At 42.6% G+C, this 19516-nt stretch overlaps 1 protein-coding gene across 10 annotated transcripts in view; it reads right to left on the bottom strand.

The window, feature by feature from the left end:
• Positions 1-19516, bottom strand: part of RAD51B (RAD51 paralog B) — a 427893-nt gene that overhangs the window by 34073 nt on the left and 374304 nt on the right. For 5 of the 10 annotated variants that reach the window (XM_027642185.1, XM_027642181.1, XM_027642186.1 and 2 more), the window contains one exon: positions 10036-10245. The exons of 2 other annotated variants lie outside the window; for them this stretch is intronic. In XM_027642185.1, coding sequence (XP_027497986.1) covers positions 10094-10245 — 152 coding nt within the window. In that variant the 3' untranslated portion in view covers positions 10036-10093. Of the gene's footprint in view, positions 1-10035; positions 10246-19516 lie in introns of those variants that run through there. 3 more of the 10 variants (XM_027642191.1, XR_003527485.1, XR_003527484.1) reach the window with 3 other exon arrangements.

Raw genomic sequence — 19516 nt, 5'->3', positions numbered from 1 at the left:
GAGGGGGGCGGGTGTTTGGAGGAGGGAGAGTTGCTCTCTTTGATGTGGGGATTAGTTCACATGTCAGCACTACCCCCCTTTTTTTAATATGCTGTGATTTATAGAAAGGCAGCTATGAGAGATAGCCAAGGGGACACCCACGTGGGACTTACTGACAGACACCACCTCCCAGAAAATACCTACAACTAAAGCAGCTGGCATCAACAGAAAGACTCCAATTGCAAAAAAATGAAAGCATCGTAAAAAAGCCCTGTTTTGCCTAACAAATGCTTTTTAAAAATTAGGATATGCTTTAATGCTTATTAAGCAGAAACTGGTTTCCTCAGCAGCAGAGGGATAGTTTTACTGCACATCCATAATAAAGAAATTATCAAATCTTTTTCCTTTAAAAAACCCCACATTTGTTTTGTATTTTCCCCTTAGAGCACACATCACTAGTGAGAATGAGTGTGGCTCCAAAAATGATTATGCTCACTTGAAATATATTTAGCAATGGGACTGCTCCAGTCAGAGTTTCCACGTTGTCCTGCATGAATATTTTATCAGTGCTTTAGAAAAACTTCACTTTTTGGTTGAAAGTTACGTGGTTGTTCTGCAATGCAATCTTATGTGTATTAGTGTTGAAGGAAAGTTTCCTGATGCTTTTCATGGGAACTGGATAAGGCTCTGACTTATTAGGCTAGAAGTCATATTCAGAGTAGCTTTGCTTTACCATATCTGAATTATTTAAGCTTACTGCTTTGTGAAGTGGATGGATGAGGGGCTGGCAAAGGAGACAGTGATAGATACAGTAAGAAAGATTTAACTAGTTTTATAGTCCATATTAGTATTTTTTCAATTTTTTGTCTGTTTTGGACTTTTTCTAGTATTTTTATTTTTCCAGTTATCTTTTAATGAAACTTTCAGACAGTCTAGTAAAGCAAACCTTTTTTTTTTTTTTAATTAAAAAACAAAGTTTAATTTCCAGATAGATCAGCTCTTTGAGCTGATTCCTTGTCTGGCTACTCTTGTGTTGAAGGCAGTGGGGGCCACAAGGCTGTGGCAGTCCAGACTTCAGATTGAGTTGCTATAAAACTACCCCAAATAAGCAGTTTTATCATGTTATCACAGAGGTAACATGGGGCCTTTCTCAGGTATTTCTTTTAACTCCTCTCCCATCCACATACCTGAAGTCTGCATTCACCTTTGATGCTGCTTTACTGTGGTCCTTCTAGCACGTCAGAGGCAACTCAGTGACTGCCTGGGCACCTTACCTTGAGGGACAGACAAAAGCCAAACCACTTCTCTGCTGCGATGTTTCCAATGGTCTCCCGTGATTCCCTCCACTATTCTTTTAAGCATAAAGAGGTTATTGTGTCACCCCCCAGCAACCCATAAATGCCACTGACAACCAAAGCGTGACACACGATGGGACGTGCCCCACAAGTAGGCTTTGTACCCAGGGCGGTGCAGTAAAGTGGCCATGTTCAAGTGTGGCCTCACAGTGTGACTTCTCCCACCCCACCCGGGGCTGCTCCATGTGCTCTGACCCAAATGCTAATCAAACTACTTAAACCCACAGTGAAAGCACAGACAAAAGCTCTTCTGGCATCTCCACAAGCCAAGTGGCGCCCTGGCCCAGGACTCCTCCGAAGGTGTGTTGTGGCAGCGCTCTAGCACAAATTGGCCAGGGTCTGCAGAGCATGGCAGACAGGCATAAAGGTTTGCCTCTCAGGTGTCTGTGTATGCACTGCCTTGGCTTGCTGCTGCTCTTTTGTGCCACTGTAAAGTGACTGCAAATACAACACTTCTCAGAAACATGCACAGAGTAACGTATCATATGCACATGCACCCTCTCCCTCAAAACAGGTAACAGTAAAGTAACTCAGAGGGATGCTCCCTTTCAACCCAGACTGATGCAGGGTTGGGGACGGTATGTGGAGAGAGACGGGTGACTTGGTGGACCAGAAATGATAACCCTTTCCACAGCCTGGGAAACACACCATGTGTGTTTCTGGCAAAAAAGAGTATTTAAGAGACACAGCACATGCTGCACTACTTATTCTTCTTCACAGATGGCTCACTGGGGCCAAAAATCAAAACCATTTCCTACTTATTTGTTCAAATTGTCAAAATATTTGACGGAATGAATGTCAAGCAGTATATTGAAGACAATACTTTATAGAAAGAAAGACAATTTGGAGATCAATTTGCACCCCCATTTCACTGCACTTTCCAAAAATGGAAAATCCTCCTTGCTGGTCTCCTGGTTGTCATGTGGCAGGGTGGGCAATGCCAGCTGATCACAGGCACAGACATCACTGTCTTGTATTTTTTTCTACACACATATTACCATTTGGGTGCTCAGGTCTGTCTCAATTCTCAATGGTAGCTTGAATCTCTCCTGAAGGTTTAAATAAGTTTTTCCTTTAAGTAAACAGAGAGCACTGGCTGATTAAACCCCAGTATTTATGCATCTATTTTGCTAATGTTTTTGAGTGAGAAAAGTAACTCCTATATTATGCTCTCATCTGGGAGAAGCAGGATTTCTCAACTCCTGTTTGTATTGAGTTGGGAATATACAATTTAAGTAAAGCTTGTTAAATGACATATATACTTAAGAGTTAGACAAGTAATTTTTCAGTAGTTACATTTGAGTGTGAGATTAAAACTCAGATTTTATGATTTTGGTAGCTTACAGTTAAGAATTAAAGAATGTAACATAATGTAAAGCAATAATCAAACAGCCAGTTAGTCAAGCAGAACAGGCTTACACTTTCGCATGCATGAGAAAAGCAGAGAATTTGAAAAATATGTTGATTTGGGGGTTTTTTTATTTGTTTTTGAAAGTTATGTTGGTAATGACCGGAGCTTAAGTCAGACCAATATAAATAGACAGCAACTTTGCCATGGTCTTTTCACTTAAAGCCATAAAAATGTAAGTATAGGTTGGAGTTCATAACCAGCTGGACCCCTCACCTCTCAAAAAAAAAACAAAACCCCAAACCCAAGACTGAAACCAAACACTGTTTGATTATCCAGCTGTTTGGCTCAAAGGTGCAATTGGCTCGTCTTTCTGAGGGCTGTATGAAACCCAGATGAAATGAACACTGAACCCTGACCGCCAGACACAATTCCCATGTTTCCCAAAGCTGAGCTGCAAGTTATGAATCATACACCGTCATGTGTGAAATCCTGTGTGAAAACATCAGGTGGAGAACAAGAACTCTTTCTGCAGGAGATACCTGCATTCCTTCACATAACAGTGATAGCAAGGAAACAACCGTAACTGCTGATATATCAGAAACAGCCCTTGAATATTTCTGGTTTTCATCTACATTTAATAAAAGATCACTTCCATTTGAGATTCTCCAAAAGCATGTTTTTTCTCTGATGTCTCACAGGTAGGAGGGATGCAAAAGAAAACATGTCATTCCTTTCACAGTTTGTGTGATGTAGTAAATACCTGCACTATCATCTAGAATTTGGTAATGGAAGGCTTTAGGGAAAGGACTGTATTTTCTTTTTGACTTCCTAGTAATAGACCTATTGTCAATATTCAGTGAAGGTTAAAATTATACTGTACCATAGCTGTGTACCCTGTATATGGGCTTTGGGAAGTGATTTCCATACCCTGATGAAGCAATTCACCGTTAGTATGGAAGTGGGCTAGAGAAAGTGAGGCAACCGCAACATACCTTTGGTTGGAAAGTTCTTTTTTTGCTTCAGGTCTAAATGGTAGCCTTGTCAGACATAAACCTGGCTCCACTGCTTTTATTTACAGCTTAGGAGGGAGCTCAAAGACTCTGGAAATACTGCAGCTAAATAGTCACCTTCTTAGCACCCTGCCTGGTGCAAAGCTTCCCTGGCACCTGATTAGGAAAACACTGCAGGGGATTCACAGGAACAGGGGTTGGGGTCAGGAGAAAGAGTTAAACCTTTGCGTGTAACTTTTCATGTGACCAGGCTTGCAGTCCAGTGACTATGGGCTCCATTGGCAGGCAGTGGCTTGTGGAGTCCTGGGAATTATTATATGGGATTGGGAGAGAATGCCAGCAATGCACAGAAGGCTCAAGGGGGAGGATGAAAGGCAAATGCCACTCAATGAATGAATTCAGAAATATGCATGCAACTTCTGAATGACTTCTTTCCCTTTGCTGAACCTGCACACCAGTTTCTACAGCTACCAGTGAAAGCGTCATGATACTGTCCCATGGCCTGAGAAGGTCCGTGCCAACCTTCTCGGCTCTGCCAACCCACCTGCTGCTCCAAAGCACCTGCTGCCGCATGGACAAAGATCCTTGTCAAGACATCAGGGAGCCTCCTAAATGCAGCCGCCTTCAGCAGGAAAGCGGGGTGCAGCTCTTCTGAATGCGGCAGCTCCCACTGGTGGTGGCAATGCTGTGGGGCCGTGGCACAAGCCACAGCCAAGTGCAAGGGGGAAAAATTCAGGATTGCTGCTTCAGCAATCTGAACCAAGCAGTGCCAGAACAGCCTGTTGGCTAGGGGCAGAGCTCAGGCGGTTCCACATCCATCGTAACCATGGTGGTTTGGGACTCACCTGTCCCATGGCTGGCCTCCCCAGGTGGCTGCAGTTCAGATGGGGTGTGCAGGCATGGGCTTCAAAAGCGCATTTAGGAAGTGTGACTTGCTGCCTCCCCATGATGTGTAATCTTGGAAAGATGGGAGCAGGGCCATCTAGAAACGGTGACCCTGCAGCTCTTCGCTTGGCAGGGTAGAACCATCTTTTATTATCCTTTGGGGCTATGGCTGCAAACAAAAAATGCTTTCATTTCAGTTTGGCGGCGGCTCCAGTTGTGTGTGCTCTGGCTGCTTCCTTAATTACAGTGGTTGTTGACAACTTCTGATAGAGACCCTCTCTTTGAACAGTCCCCCAACTCCCCCACTTTTTTTGCAGTCTGAACACATAATAAACTGGGACAACATTCTGTAAAATAAGCTCACTGTAATGCAGTGATTCCCATGCCACAGTTATGCTATGTTCCTCTCTTCTGTCCTCTCAATTTGTGCTGCCGCTGTTTATTTCCTCTTTCTGGCTATAAGACATTTTATTTATTAGTGCTGGATTTCCTGTTGCCTGCAGCTGCCCATACTTTACTCTCCCCAGCTCACTTTGTCATTGGAGTAAGTTTTCCTCTCATCAAGTTTGGCTGGTGATTGTATTAAGCAATACTTGACAAAGAGGGGGACTTGCACGTCACCCTGGGCATACAAAAAACCCCCTAAATAAACCAAAATCTGCTACGGGGACCCCTCAGAGGCATAGGAGGGGTCCCTTTTTCATGACTTACTGATGCAGAGATTATACTTTTTTGGATGGCAGGAACACTTCTTGTTTTGCTTGCGTGCACTGCATCACATGGAGGAAGTCAGCTCTTTGACTGTAAATAGTCTGCAGGTCTGACTGATGAGGGGCTAGAGATTTGCAATTATTTCTATTTCAGACTATGGGCCACATCATGGTAGAAACATTGTGTAGATTTTGCACACTTGAGGTTCATGAATGGCTTTCTCGACCTTTTGTGGACATGCAACATCCTCGTAGTAAACACAAAGATTGCTTATACAGAAAGTGAGATCATGAAGGGGGAAAAAAATGTTTTGCTGCCTTGAACGTGATTTCCCTGCTGGAAGGAAGGAGGCAGCACAAGCTCTTAACGTTCTATCACCAGCAAGGTCAGTTGGAAAAGCTCACTCATCTGCTCTGGGGGGAAGTGCTTCATCCAAATTCTCTATTGTCCAGTTGCTATCTGGTACTATTTTAAATAGCAGAGAATAAGGTTGAAGCAGCATGTAATGGTGTTCTTATTAATATTCTCTCTTTTGTGTTTTTTGTGTGAGGGACTGCCCTAATTTTATCATCTTCTCCTTCTGTTGGTAGGGATTTGGAGTCTGAAAACTGAGTAATTAGAGTTAGGGGTGAAGTGAACCCAAGGCATGGAGGCAGCTGAGGTGTGTTTTACAGCGATGCAGCCATAGTCCTGTCAGGATGTGATCTTTTCAGCTGCTGTTCACAGTGGGCAGTTGCTGGCGGAGAAGCGCTGCAGGTGCAGCACCATTTAGACACTTCTTCCTTTGTGTCAGATGTTCAAGAGCTGCCCAGAGACATTAAATAGGGAACTGTCTTCTGACATCTTCCAGGTAAAATGGAAATGGGAGATCCTGAGCATTTGAATTATGAAAGATCCCACTGTGTTACCTGCAAGCCAGTGTTTTAACCCCAGTGTCCTGGCCAAATTCCAGCTCTGCTAATTACATCCTGCCTATGTGAAAATTCCCCTGCATTTGTACACTGCTTTCTTCCTCGCTTGTTTTCAGCAGCTGTGTGGAGTTGCCAGGTGCGGCAAACTGCTTGCCATGTTCCACCTCAGGCCTGGCTCCCTTTCAGCAAGGAATGAAATGAGCACTGTGCACAGCATTTGCAGTCAGTCCAGATCCTCTGCAGGGATGGGTGTTACAGAAACAGAATACCTAAGGACTGATTCTGGGCCCTCACCACAGAAGGTAATAGTGTGAAGAGGCCAAAGGCTTTAGTGCTGAGGTACACCATAGGGTCACAGGAGAGACAAGAGGAGGCTGCTGCACTGTATCTGATTTTTCTCCCAGCTTCTCTCACCTACAAGGGCTGGAATAACTGGTACACACTGATCTGGTTTTGGGGGCTGACTGACTTCAGGTTTGTTTGCTCAGTGGGAGAAGCTTTCAGTTCTGCTTATACTGGTCACCATCAATATATATCCAGTTTTTGCATGTCTGCCTATTGATCAGTGTGGACAAAGGAAGCTAGGGAAAAGAAATAATTAAAAAACTTTGAATCTATAGATTTGTTTCCTTCTCTTCCACTTCATGACTCATATGCACATTGTTTTTGGCTCAGTCCTGTTGGGAACAGCTCTCTTCAACTGACCATTAATCCCCCCAGTAAAAACCTCTCATACCACTGGAGAGGAACTGGCTGATGGATTATCCCTCTTTTCTGAAGAAGTGAAAGAGATGGCTGCAGCAGTAGTTACAGGGTTCTGATAATAACAAGCAGTAAGAAATGCAGGTCACATACAAAAGGATAATGAAATTACATATATTCAATACAGGAGTGACTTATTGGCTCATCTGTCCAATTTTCTTGTCAGTCAAGTTCTCTCTTTGATAATGGCATTTTTACCATAGACCTGCCTGAATATTATATGGAAGCACGTAAAAAAATGTTTGAGGATGCTCCTGACAGAACACCAACTTCACTGGCAGCAGTGGAGGAGAGCATGCCCAAGGCAGACAGAGCAGTGACTTGATTGTTTTTCCCTCACCTCACATCCCTCTCTGATTTTTTCAACATTTTAATTCCATGGGACAGCAGTTGTGAGCAATCTCTCTGTTTCAAGGGGGAAAAACAAAGGTTGTCTCAAGGTGTGATGCCAGCATGTTTTCACCATATCCCAGAAGGGGAAGTACAGCAAGCCTGGAAAAGGGAGGGAATGTGTGTTTTCTGTGGTATAAGCTAGAAAGCTGGGATTCAAAGACCCAAGTCCTCTTACCACGCTGCCCATGTGACTTCAGCAAGGCACAACTATTTTAGTCTCATTAGCCCTGTCTTTAAACTGTACTTGCTTCACAGGGATGAGAAGGGGATTAAACTTTAATTCATTAATGTTTGTAAAACATTTTAGAAATTGGATGGAAATTTCCCAGGTAGCACAGAGAGCATTATCTCCCTCTCCAACTGCCAATGGTTCGGCAACATAAGAGAAATGAGTGAAAACAGTGCATGCACTTTGGTGTTTATAACAATGAAACCCACCAGTTTTCCCCCTCTATCTTGTAATGTTTTTTTTAAAATAGGGAGAGTCAGCAATGAGAAATTTCAGTCTAAACAGTGCAGTTGCTCCCTGGAGACTTTAATGCATCTCAGTGGAATTTTCCCTGCTTTCAGTCTTTTGTGCTTCCAAAAGGTCCTGGAACCAGGCATGTGACTGTAAGAGCAAAAACACTTCTCTGTCTGAGTGTTCTACCAAATATTTACAAGATACCCAGATAAAATGGCTACAAGCAAGTTCAGCAGGGTTCGAGAGGTCAGTAGTGCAGCACTCTCAGGAAAATCTAAATCTTAGTTAAAATTAAAATTACATGTTACAAAGGTTTCTTCAAAACCCAAAACTGGTAACACTGAAGCTGGAAAATTGCTTTTCTCCGAGGTGAAATGTATTAGCTTTTAAAAGTAGCTTATTGAAATGGAGTAGCTTCCTTGTTGTGACGGAAACTTCCTTGTTAAAGGAGAGCCCAAAGCTGCATGAGCAGGTGTGTGAGTAGATAGCTGCAGATATGCTGTCTCCATGCCATCCTGCTTGGTGGCTGGGAGTGATGCAACATCAGCTTCCATGTCTCTTGCAGTGCCACAGTAAGGCTGTGCAGTACTTTTTAACAGGGGCCATGTGCTCCCCAGGAACTCTCTCATCACCCAAAGACTGCCGAGCAAACAGCAAAAGCCTGTAAGGTAAGGAAGTAGTTCTGTGGTTTGCAGGCATATTGTGCCAGAGAGCATGGTGTTGAGTGGGTATATCACATTCCCTATCATGTACCAGCCTCTGGGAAAGATGAACAGTACAATGGACTGTTGATACCACATTGAAAGCAATGGGACCTTCAAACATTGGGATTTAGGAAAAGCCACCTGGTTAGTTAACACTTGAGGCTCTACCAATGGTTAGTTAACACCTGAGGCTCTACAAACTGAACTGGCTCTGCCCAATCAGAACCTCTATGTACCATAAAAGAGGATAAAGTCCCTGTGATGCATATGAGAAATGTGTTAGATTAGACAGCTGAGATTAGTCCTGCCTCAAGCAAAGACAAACCATTCTGTGGGATTGTTTTTGCTCAAGGACCTGGGTGCACTTGGTGGGTGATGCAGAGGAACAGAGAAACATGATGCGTATCTCAAGGGGATTTGATTTTTGGGTGAGAACAGTCTAATGTTTAATTGCATAAGTAATAGTGGTTGCTGAATGACATTGCTACTGTATGTCATAACTACCACCAACAGTGAGGATGGACTGCTTCAAGTACATCAGTCATGAGCTCCTGGTGCAACCAACAGCACACCAGTTTTCCTGACCTGGAAGACATCTAGGATGGATAGAACTCACAGTCATGGACTAAGTGAACTCAACAGACATCCTGGCAGAGGGGATGGCTATTAACTATTGAAATAATCCATGCAACTGTACACAAGCACAGGTATTATTTCATTCTGTACAGGTTACTCTGCTTTTCAAGCAGTTGCTCAGGGAGGCTTTCCCTGTGACAGCAGAGGACAGAACCAACCTCTCGGGCCAATGGCGCTTGTGCATTGGCAATTGGCACTAACTGAACCCATGGCTTTTCCTTAGGCTTGAGAGCTGGGAACAGCCTGATCCTAATCACAGTACAGCCAGTGATGCCTTCAATGGCCTTGAGCAACTCATACTTTCTCTAAGTCTGTAAAGTGAGTAAGTCGTTCTGTGGTTTGCAGTCATGGTGTGAATACTTTAAAAGTGCTTTGAAGACAGAGGAAGGTAAGCAGCTGTAATATACAGTGATCTTCCTACCATTCAGATTGCTACCTGTTCTCCTTCCATTCTGAACTGTCAGAGCCCAGTTATTAGCAACTCTTTCATCATCTCAGATGATTTTCAAGTAAGTTACAGGAATAAGTGCTCTCTGTGCTATCGTTTCTTAATCACACCAATGAGCGGGTTTATCATTCTCTTAAAGAAAAGAAATGTACATTTCACTATCTTATGAGCTGTGGACACTCATGTGCTTAACTACTGGTTTCTCCAAATTGATGAGGTGAATTAGGAAGGGACGCGTGGCCTATCCTTCTTCAGTAGCATGTGTGTTGTTCAGAGGCTTTTATTATTAAGTCACTTAAAACAACTTGAACAAAATACAGGTTTTTCATAAGTTCAGAGTAAAGTGCGGCCCCATACATACAAAGAACAGTATTTGGTTTTAAAGTTAGTCTTCAAAGAGACAAAAGAAGAAGAATGCTTCAACAGATTTTTGAAAAACAATGTCGTCATTTATTCTTTTCTTTGGGGAGTTTCCATTGGTCTTTCTATAGATTGGATGTATTGCTTGAAGTCTCTCCAGTAGTGCTAGGTAAAGTAGCACTAAGTAAAGTATCTTTCAAGGCAGTGTTCCTCACTCGTATGGGCTGCAGGGCAGGATTGGTTCCTTCCCAAATTAAATTTGTTTGATCCTTTCCGTCTGAAACACACAATAAAGACAGACACCTCAACCCCAATATTTACAGTTCAAATAAATTTTCTAGAGTTAAACAGTGCACAGCTTATACCAACATATTTTACAAGTAATAGCAAATTTCTTTGGATTCAGAGGAAATATTATGGTTCCACTCCTTATGCTTATTAATAACTAGGCTGAAAGCAGAGCCTGCTTCCTAACCAGTATGAGCTGCTCCTCTTCTAATCTTAGTCCCTTGTCCATGTCAGGCTGAGTGCTTTGGGATGAAGCTCTCTATGTGAATACAAGATATTATTACATTACTGTGATTAGACACTATATGTAATAAATGGACTGTTGTTTGTGAGAGGAAATAATAAAAAGCCAAAGTGAAAGCCTTCCTGATCAACCTGCAAGTTGATGAAAGGAACACAAACTGAAGGAACACATACAGTTATCAGGAGCAAAATATCCAAGCTTCTAATCATCAGTCAGATCATGTCATGTCCTCATGTTTGCTGCTATTAACTGCATTGCAAGGCATCCCAGGCCTATTCAAATATGTACTTATTTTTCAGTCTCTACAGATGACCCAGTGAGACAAGCTCCATTGTAGCACACAGACCCCTCAGGTACCTGAGGGGTTCTCTGCAGAACAGCCAGTTCATACCTGGGCTGATTCCTATTGTTCTGTAGCAAAGCTTTGAAGAAAGTCAATAAAGCTGAAAGAAGGAGAGTGAAAAGCAGGGTATTTCATGGCAACAGGCCATGATGTTATTAATATTAACAGAGGTGATATTGTAAAAGAAACACAAGGCTTACTACATAAGTTGTCAAAGGAAGATGTGTCTCAGTCTTCCTCCTCCTCTGCTCACTTGCTTGTTTCTGTTAAACCATGATGTTTAAAAAAATCACAGGAATTCTGGAAGTCTGTTTAACACCACTGCTTTTTGAACAGAATCACCCAGGAATTCCTGGCCAAATGAGTCTCAGATTTTGTAAAGCAGCTGACTATAGTTTTCAACTACAAGAGTACTATAGCTTTTTTCTGGTTTACAGTAAGGTCCATTTTCCACCAAACAGGGTTTATATAGGAAGTTTAGTTGCACTTCTAGTGGAAGTATGATACTAGTACCCATCCATTCTCACAAATTAAAAAGCATAACATAGGTTGGTGGTTTTTTTCTGCACTGTTTTTCTAAAATAACTACTAGTCACTAACAGGTATTGAACAGTTCCCATTGATTTTGTGTGGAACAGCATTACCCAGTTGTATCCTCATGTGAAGTTGGTTGATGCTATATAAAACTGCTTAGATTTCTATACAAGCCCTGATTCAATCTTTTTGTCTTCTCTGAGTGATTCAACTGGTGGAACTGGCCTCAAGGATTACAGATGAACACAAGTAACCCCTTCATGGGGCTAGAAGCCATTGCAAAGTTATTTGTACTGTATGTATGCAAATCAGCGTTAGTTCCAGGTAGTCTGGGAGAAGTTTGAGGGGGATTTCCCTGCTTTATGTAATCTGCTGTAACTTCTTAGCTTCCTCTATTCACATGGCCAGGAGACATAAGCTTGACACTGCTGGTAATTTCTCAAACTCAATTTGAAAGCAAAGACAATGTACTTAGTGACCTAAAAGCAGTTCTGTAGCTTTTGGTAAATCCTCAGATGCTGGCTGGATGATGCCTGGAATGAAGGAGGCCTGAAAAAGTAGTAGGGGAATAACTCAGAGGGTAAGGACTTCTTCACTTCTGGCATACTTTGCAAATGGTCAGAAGCCAAGAAGACCTGTGTGCTATCCCCTCAGATATAACTCTGGCCTACCCACAGCACTAATTTCTCATTTCTCAATCCATACAGAGTGCTACACCTTGCATGTGATGGGCACTATCAGTTTAGTCTCTGATCAGTGTGAGGCAGTTACAAGTCCCCTGCAGACCAGACTGTGAGCACACAGATGTGGCTGCCTTCACCTTTCCACGTGGAGGTGAGGAACAACACTCGTCTTACCATGTGCTTAAGCATATCCTATCCCACCAAAGATAGTCACTGAAATGACAGGCTGGACAGGCAGGTAGGAGAAACACCCTGTCTGCTAGAAACTCAAGGAGAGCTCTGTGCTGCTAAGGCCAGACTGCTTCTGATATCCAGGTAAGCCTGCTCAGGGCTCAGCTCCCTACCCAGTATATCATGTTGTACACATTCTGGTGTTATTATTCCAAATTGGAAGATTTATAATTCAGCAACTACCCAGATTCTGAGAAACGTGCTTACCAAAACCCACAGCTAAGGGAAATACAACATGTGAAGTAAGCATGGTGGCATTGAGAAGGAAGGAAATCTCCCTGCAGTGCACTGATAAAGTGTGCTTGATATATACTGTGTTCAAGCTGGACAATCTGCAACTTGAAAAACACAGGCTAGCTGAAGGAAATTCAGCTTGGAGGCCCTAGGGACTGAATCAGTCTGTTAAAATGCTTTGTTGGTTTTATTTATCACTACTTAATTAGGATGCTTGACCAACACACTGGAAAGATAGCAACTGTTAAATATTCAACAAGCTGACCTTTCAGTTACAATATTACAATTCTGAATAAAGTTCATGGAAAGTTTGTCCTTCCTAGGTACTCCAACAAAGCCAAAGGGAATGAGACTGGGCCAAAAAAAAAAAAAAAAAAAAAAAGAGTAGAAAAAAAGTAGGGCAGTACTGTGGAGACCTGCTTAAAAATCCAAGTCTTGCCATAGACTCATTGAATGATCTTGGGCAAGTTGTTTCCTGCCCTGTGCTTCATTTTTTCCCATCTGTAAAAAGAGTATAACAATGCTGACCTTCCTTGTAAATCGTTGAGATGAATAGCTAGAAAAGCAGTAATACATTATTAATTACTTATTATTATTTCTGAGGAAGAAAAAGCAAAGAGAAGAAGCCATCAATCTTTCAGGGTTTTCTTGATCCTCATAAAAAATAAAAAAAGCATGACATCATGCGAATTTCACACAACAGAAACTTTTGATAACTTTTGATAAGTCACCTTTAAAAAGAAATAGTGAGTATACAATTAAAAGAAAGTTTTAAGTGAGCAGACACTCAGGAAAATGCTCCAGATGGTAAAATGAGTTAGGCTGCAGAGCAGGCTCCCACAGGAAGCCGTGAAACCCCCATTGTTTGAGACATTTGAAACTGAGTTCTTCAAAGTGCTGGTATATATAATACAAGGAGTCATTCTGCACTGCCTCAAAGTATAGCAGCACTGGGATGGCCTGAAAGAACTTCACTTACCATTTCTGCAGTTTTAAGAGGATTCTTGATGCTTTGACTATGGAGAGCTGTAGACTCTCTTTTTATCAATACAATACCTGAGGAACATCTGCCAGGTAGTAACTACACTGTTTTTGCAGGAGATGGATTCACCAATCCTTAACAGATCTTTCACATTCGTACTTCTAATGTCTGAACTTTATATGTCCAACAGGGGAAAAAAAGCCCCCTATTCCTTGAGAATTACAGTGTGCATCCTACTATTTATTTCCTGTATTACAATCTAAAGAGAAACTGGGTGGCTAGATTTTTACAAGCAGTGGTTTGCAGAAGAAATACCATGATTTTAATGGGAACCAAATGAGCATTCATTATGTAAACAGCATTATGAGACACAGAACTGATGCTGAAATGCTAAATGCTTGGGTCAAACTTCTCAAAATGGGAACTGGTAGTGGCATGCTGGAACACTGGGGTTTCATCACACTCAAGATACTACTGCAAACATTTCCCACTGCTGCTAATGCTGGTTCAGCTCCTCTGCAGGTAGCTGTGGAGGGTGTCTGACTGCTCCTGCTGTTACTACCTTAAAATCTTACTACCTTCTCTGAAACCCAAATTCAGAGCTTTGGGCCAGTTTTATTGCTAGAACTTGGTTAACTGGTTGGAGCAGGTAGAGTTAGAAAAATTTTTGAAAGAAGCTAGAATTAGAGTTTTAAAACCTTCATTTCTTCTGGGTTTCATACCTGCTAGTATACAAAAGTATGACGTTAATTGATTCAGTTGGTATATGAGCACTAGTGATCCTCTCTTATTCTATTCACTTGGGCAGGACAGCCATGGAGTGCTCCTGATCCCCTCTCAGCCCCTTGGGCAGGAGTGCTGTGCCTGGAGCAGCAGGGCTCTACACCCCAGCCCGCTTTGCCTGCTGCCTCTGCAGAGGAGGGCTGGCACTGCCTGCATGCTGCCCTGTTCCTGGCCAGAGATGCAGCAATTTCCTCAGGAAGGAATCATGGACAAAAAACCAAACAACAGCTATTTAAGAAGTTTTCTTCTCCCCCTGCACTGTCCTGACCAGTATCATATTCCTGACAGTTTATTCCTCAAGAATTTAGTCATCTAAGGTTTCAGTGACTCATGTGATGAACCTTCCACCCATTTCCTGGAAAGTGTCTTGCAAGGTCCTCTACACCTCTTGTCATTTTCCTTGAGGGTCTCGGTTCTCACTACATTTTCATACAGTTCAGCTTTCCTTCATTTTTGGGGTGGAGGGGGGAGGCAAAAATACCTTGAGTGGACCTAAATTTGCAGTGTAACCAGAAAGCAGAGTGGTGAAAAACATTCGGAAAACAAAGACAGGCACTGAAACAGAGAATCTTTTTTGGAAGTAGTTGCCTCTTAGGCTGAAATCTGGTTAGAAGAAAAGGAGCTGTTCTATAAAGTGCTGTGTGGTCCAATACAGTCATGAATTTACCAGGGCTGTACCCTGTAAAATGAAAATGAGAAAGATTTGAGGGCTCTCTCAGATCATTGCCTGGGTAGGTGTGACTCACCCTGGGCAAATGCCACTGATGACAAGTACCCTGACAAAAAATATTGAATGAATTGGGCTGGATGGGAACCAAAGTAATCATTTTACATACTTGCACCAATCTGAAAGACACTTCTGTGTAGAAAACAACTGCTTCCTTTTCCTGATGAAAGTTCAAAAGCTGCTCATAGACAGCTTGAAGGATACTTCAGCAAGCTCTGATCCCAGTGGGGTTGTGCTATGCTGACAGCAGACAGCTGCCCGGACATCAGTGATGCCCAGACCATACCTCCTACCCCATACAGAAGTGCTACCTGTGCATGTTTATGTTCCAGTTAAAACGGGAAGTGTGGATTTAGTGTTTTTGTTAAAATATTCAGAAACATCTGAGAGTGTGAGCCCATCAACCTCATTACCAAAGGGTGAAACAGCTCAGCAGCAGTGCCAGTGCGTGCTTACAGACCTACCTCTTCCACGCCTAAGTCAGCAGAGTAAGCAACCTGATGTACACTAACATGAGTAGAGATAGTTAAGGAATTTGCAGATCTGTGTGCTGAAAGGACCAGCACGTCCAGCGTTCTTATAGGATTATTTCAGTGCTCAGTTATACCAGTGTAAATGGTATGTATACTAGTGTGTGTGCATACACACACACACACACACACACACACGTCAATATATATATGCTGACATGCATCAGAAGCCTGTTCCCTTTAAAGGGATACAGTGTCAGACCAGAGTTGGCCCGACATTCTTCTTATTAAACAAAAATAAACTCCTACAAGCCCTGATTCCAACAGAAATGTTTCCATGATTTATTTTAAGAAGGGAACATTCCCCTGCAGTGTTCACCACAACCCAAACATTGCAGCACTGTGCAAGAGCATGAGAATCGGAGAGGACACTTAAGAATCTATTTTCACTGCTCCAGAAGAGAAATAAAAACAGAAAAAGCAGTGACAAATAAATTTTATTTTAGTGGCAGCTGTAGTGTTATCTATAGGATGGCTAAGGAGAGCAGACGAAGTATGCAGGCTTTTCCAGTGATTCCTACAGGACATGTGACTAAGTGTGTGATGGGGACTTGTGGGAGCCATCTACACTGTAAGGAAGAGATTTATTTTTCTTTGGTTGATCCTTCCTGCTCCTCACACTTTGCCTTTCACATCTGAGAATCTGAACAGCAGACTAGAAGAAATTGCCTCACTGTTTTCAAAGCTAGGAAATAATCTGAAGCTTGGGCAAGCTATCCAGAGAACAAATTCTTCATTTGTGGAAGAGCTCTTAGATGCTTGAAAGTAATGAGAAGAATACTTCCTCTAAATATCTGGAGCCCTCTGTTCTAGAGAAAGGGGCCCCAGTCCTCAGTGCTACTGCTTGTTTCTTTGCTCAAATTTGCAAAAAGCAGCAAGCATCAGAACTGCAAAAGGGCATATGTTGAGGAAGCACGTAGTTTCCTGACACAACTATTGACTGCATTCACACACACATGCATGCAGACATGTACACACAGCACACAGCTCCTTAGTCTGAAAGGTCTGTGTACTGAGGAAAGAGAAAAAAAGTGAGTGAAGCTTGCCCAAAAGGGACTATAAATATTGATCTTATGGCAGATTAGTGACTTCACCAGAAAGTTTTTGGAAGCCATAAACAGGAAATGGTTAAGTAAAAGCAGGTGGAGCATGCTGATTGCAGGAAAAATGCAGGAAATTGCTGAGCGTCTGAATGGATGCAAAAAAAATGCTCTTCTGCACAGGCCTTGGCAGTCACTGTACACCTACTCTGCTTTCTCCTGGTCCTCCCTCACTATCCTTATCTCCCCACGCTGCAAAGTCTCAAAGTCTGCAAACACCTTTTGCTTGAGTAATCTGCTCACCTTGAATTTTGGAACCAGTTCAGGAGAGTTGGGAGGTTCTGCTTGGAAGGCGAAAGACAAGAGGGGACTCACCTACTTTGACAAAGGTGAGTCAGAAGCACCCAGCAGTACCCACTGCCTGTCAGGGGCTTCAGGTCTGAGGAGCCAGAACAGCACCTTGGCTACTACCACAAATGTTGGGTTCCCAAACGTATTTAGCATAATAGTTAATCAGAGGAACATTACTCCTTTTGCCCCTTCTATTCAAGGGGACTCCCAAAGCGCTAAGCTGCAGAGATCATTCTCCATCTCTACTGAAACACAGTCCCTTCTGGGACAGAGTACTGCAGCTGTTTAATAGCTCACAGCAACATCACACAAGCAGATGGAAAAGAAAGTGGAATGTGCAAGAGGCATTCTTTCCACTTTCCTTCTAACCCTTCCTTTCTCTCCTCTTTGTCCACAGCAATTTATGCCAATTCTAGACAACTCCAGATGTGTGTCTTTCCCACCAGTATCTGCAGAGACTTGGCTCTGGAGACAGAATTATGCTTGCCAACAGGCAGTGTCCCTGTGCCTTCAGACCCAAGGGTCGAGTTCCTGCTGCCACACTTTCATCCCTGGCTCTGCTGTCAGATGTGCTGCGGGATGGAGGGCAGACGTGCTAATAAGGAACAATTCTGCTTTCTTCTAGATGAGTATGGTGTTGATATAAAATTATTTAGCATAGACAAGACACTCTTGCCTCCAAAGTATACTAAACAGTCACATTAATGATCTGAGGAAAGTTAAGAAAGAAGTATGTAGACTAGTTTAATAATTTTGACCTTGTCTACATTTTAAGTATTGGATGGTAAAGCTATATTGGCAAACTCTGCTCTTAGATTTTAATTCTAGGAGAGGAGGAGAAATATCTATTTCTTATATTCTGAGCAAAGAAAACACTAATGGCAAACTGGCTTCTATGTAGTTACAGCTGCAAAAACAAAAAGTTTTTTCTGGCAGAGAAATCTTGCAAAGAAATCCTGATCTTTTTTGACGTTGTTATTTTGGCCAAACTTACCAGGTGTTATTGCAAGTTCAAACTTATGCTGCCTTTTCTATATCTTTTAAAACAGAGAGTTACTATATACAACTTAACATTTTTGAAGTTCAAATTCCTAAATCCTAGTCTAGACAGAGCCTTTGGGAGGAAGGTTCAAATTCACCCTGAGCAGTCTCTAATACCCCACACTTCTGCCCAGGCCATACCTTCCTGGGAATGTCCTGAGAACAGCTGTGATCAGAGTCTGGCACTCTGTACTGCCACTCCCATGGAAGGAGAGAGGGGACACTGCCAGGGAGAGGTTGATGTGACACCTTCTGCAAGCACCACCACACTCCTCTAAGATGCCATGGGGCATAAGTGCACAGAGAGGATGTGTGCTATCAGATGAATGACAGGACACCTTCAGAGAGCTAAACCTTGGCATTGACCTTTGGTAAAAACCAGTCTGTGATTCATATTGTGATTCATACATCTAAGAAACTGAGAGAAAATAATTGGAATGAGCTGAACAAAAATAAACAGGTGTCTCCTTCCTGCTCCTTTCACAGTTTCTGCTTCCCTGCTCCCTCACCCACATTTTTTTTTTCTCTTAAGTTGTTGAGAAAAACAGCAGGAATGAGGTTCCTGGTATAATTACAGTTTGCTGACAAAATAGCAGCCTACAGCAGTGATTCTTTTACTGCTAGAGACAGATGTTGCTGAGGTCTAATCACAGTCTTCCCACTAACCAGGCCCTGAGTCTAATCTGTCATCAGCTGAGAGGCTGCTGGCTCCCGCAGTGCCTGTGAACCAAAGCTGCTCTGTTTGTTCCTCTCCCCTCGTCCTGAGCCAGGCAGTGCCAGAAGGAGGGTATGTTTCCATTCACTCCTTGCCCTTGATACTAAAGTGATACTACAACTTCAATGTGCTGCTTATCTCTCCTCCATGCCTAGTATCAGGGCCTTTCAAAGCCTTGCTGGAAAGCACTCAAGTGGTTGTTTTCAACTTGCAATGCATAGTGACTGCAGTTCAAAAATAAATTAAAGCTAAGTTGAAGGAGAGTCTACAGGCTGAGAACAGCCTGTAGCTAATTCCTCCTTCCAAAATGGTATTTTCTGCTTATTAAGAGAACAAGGCTTCACTCAGTAATGCATCGTATAACCTCCATATGTTAATAACAACAAAACCCAAAAGCTGATGAGCACAGAATTAGGAGGAAGAGAGAATAGCAGAACTGGGTATACTGAAAAAAGTCAGGAGAGAGAATACATGTGGGAGGAGACTGAACAAATCTCTCCTATGTGTTACACAGAGATGCCACTGCCATCAAATGTTTTGTATCTGACATTCAAAGTGCATCGGGCCACATCTTTGAACTTCTCTGTGCTAGTGAAAGAATCTTGAAAAACAACAGACGTCACCAGCTCAGAAGTGCCCCTGTCAGACAAAAGTCACCATGGTACTGGATTAACATCTTTAAATTGGATTCTGGTCGTGGAGGGAAACTGGCTGAAGAAGTCTATTTCAAAGGCATATTACTGCAGCATGAGTGAACCAGTGAGAACTAGGAAAGTTCTTAAGCTGGTACCCACCTCACAGTTCTGCACAGTTAACAACTGC

The sequence above is a fragment of the Corapipo altera genome, unplaced genomic scaffold, assembly GCF_003945725.1.
Source record: "Corapipo altera isolate COAL_440 unplaced genomic scaffold, ASM394572v1 23b, whole genome shotgun sequence".
In the NCBI taxonomy this organism is placed as follows: domain Eukaryota; kingdom Metazoa; phylum Chordata; class Aves; order Passeriformes; family Pipridae; genus Corapipo; species Corapipo altera.
Note: the sequence above shows the minus strand (reverse complement) of the source record. Positions and strands in the feature narration are given on the sequence as shown.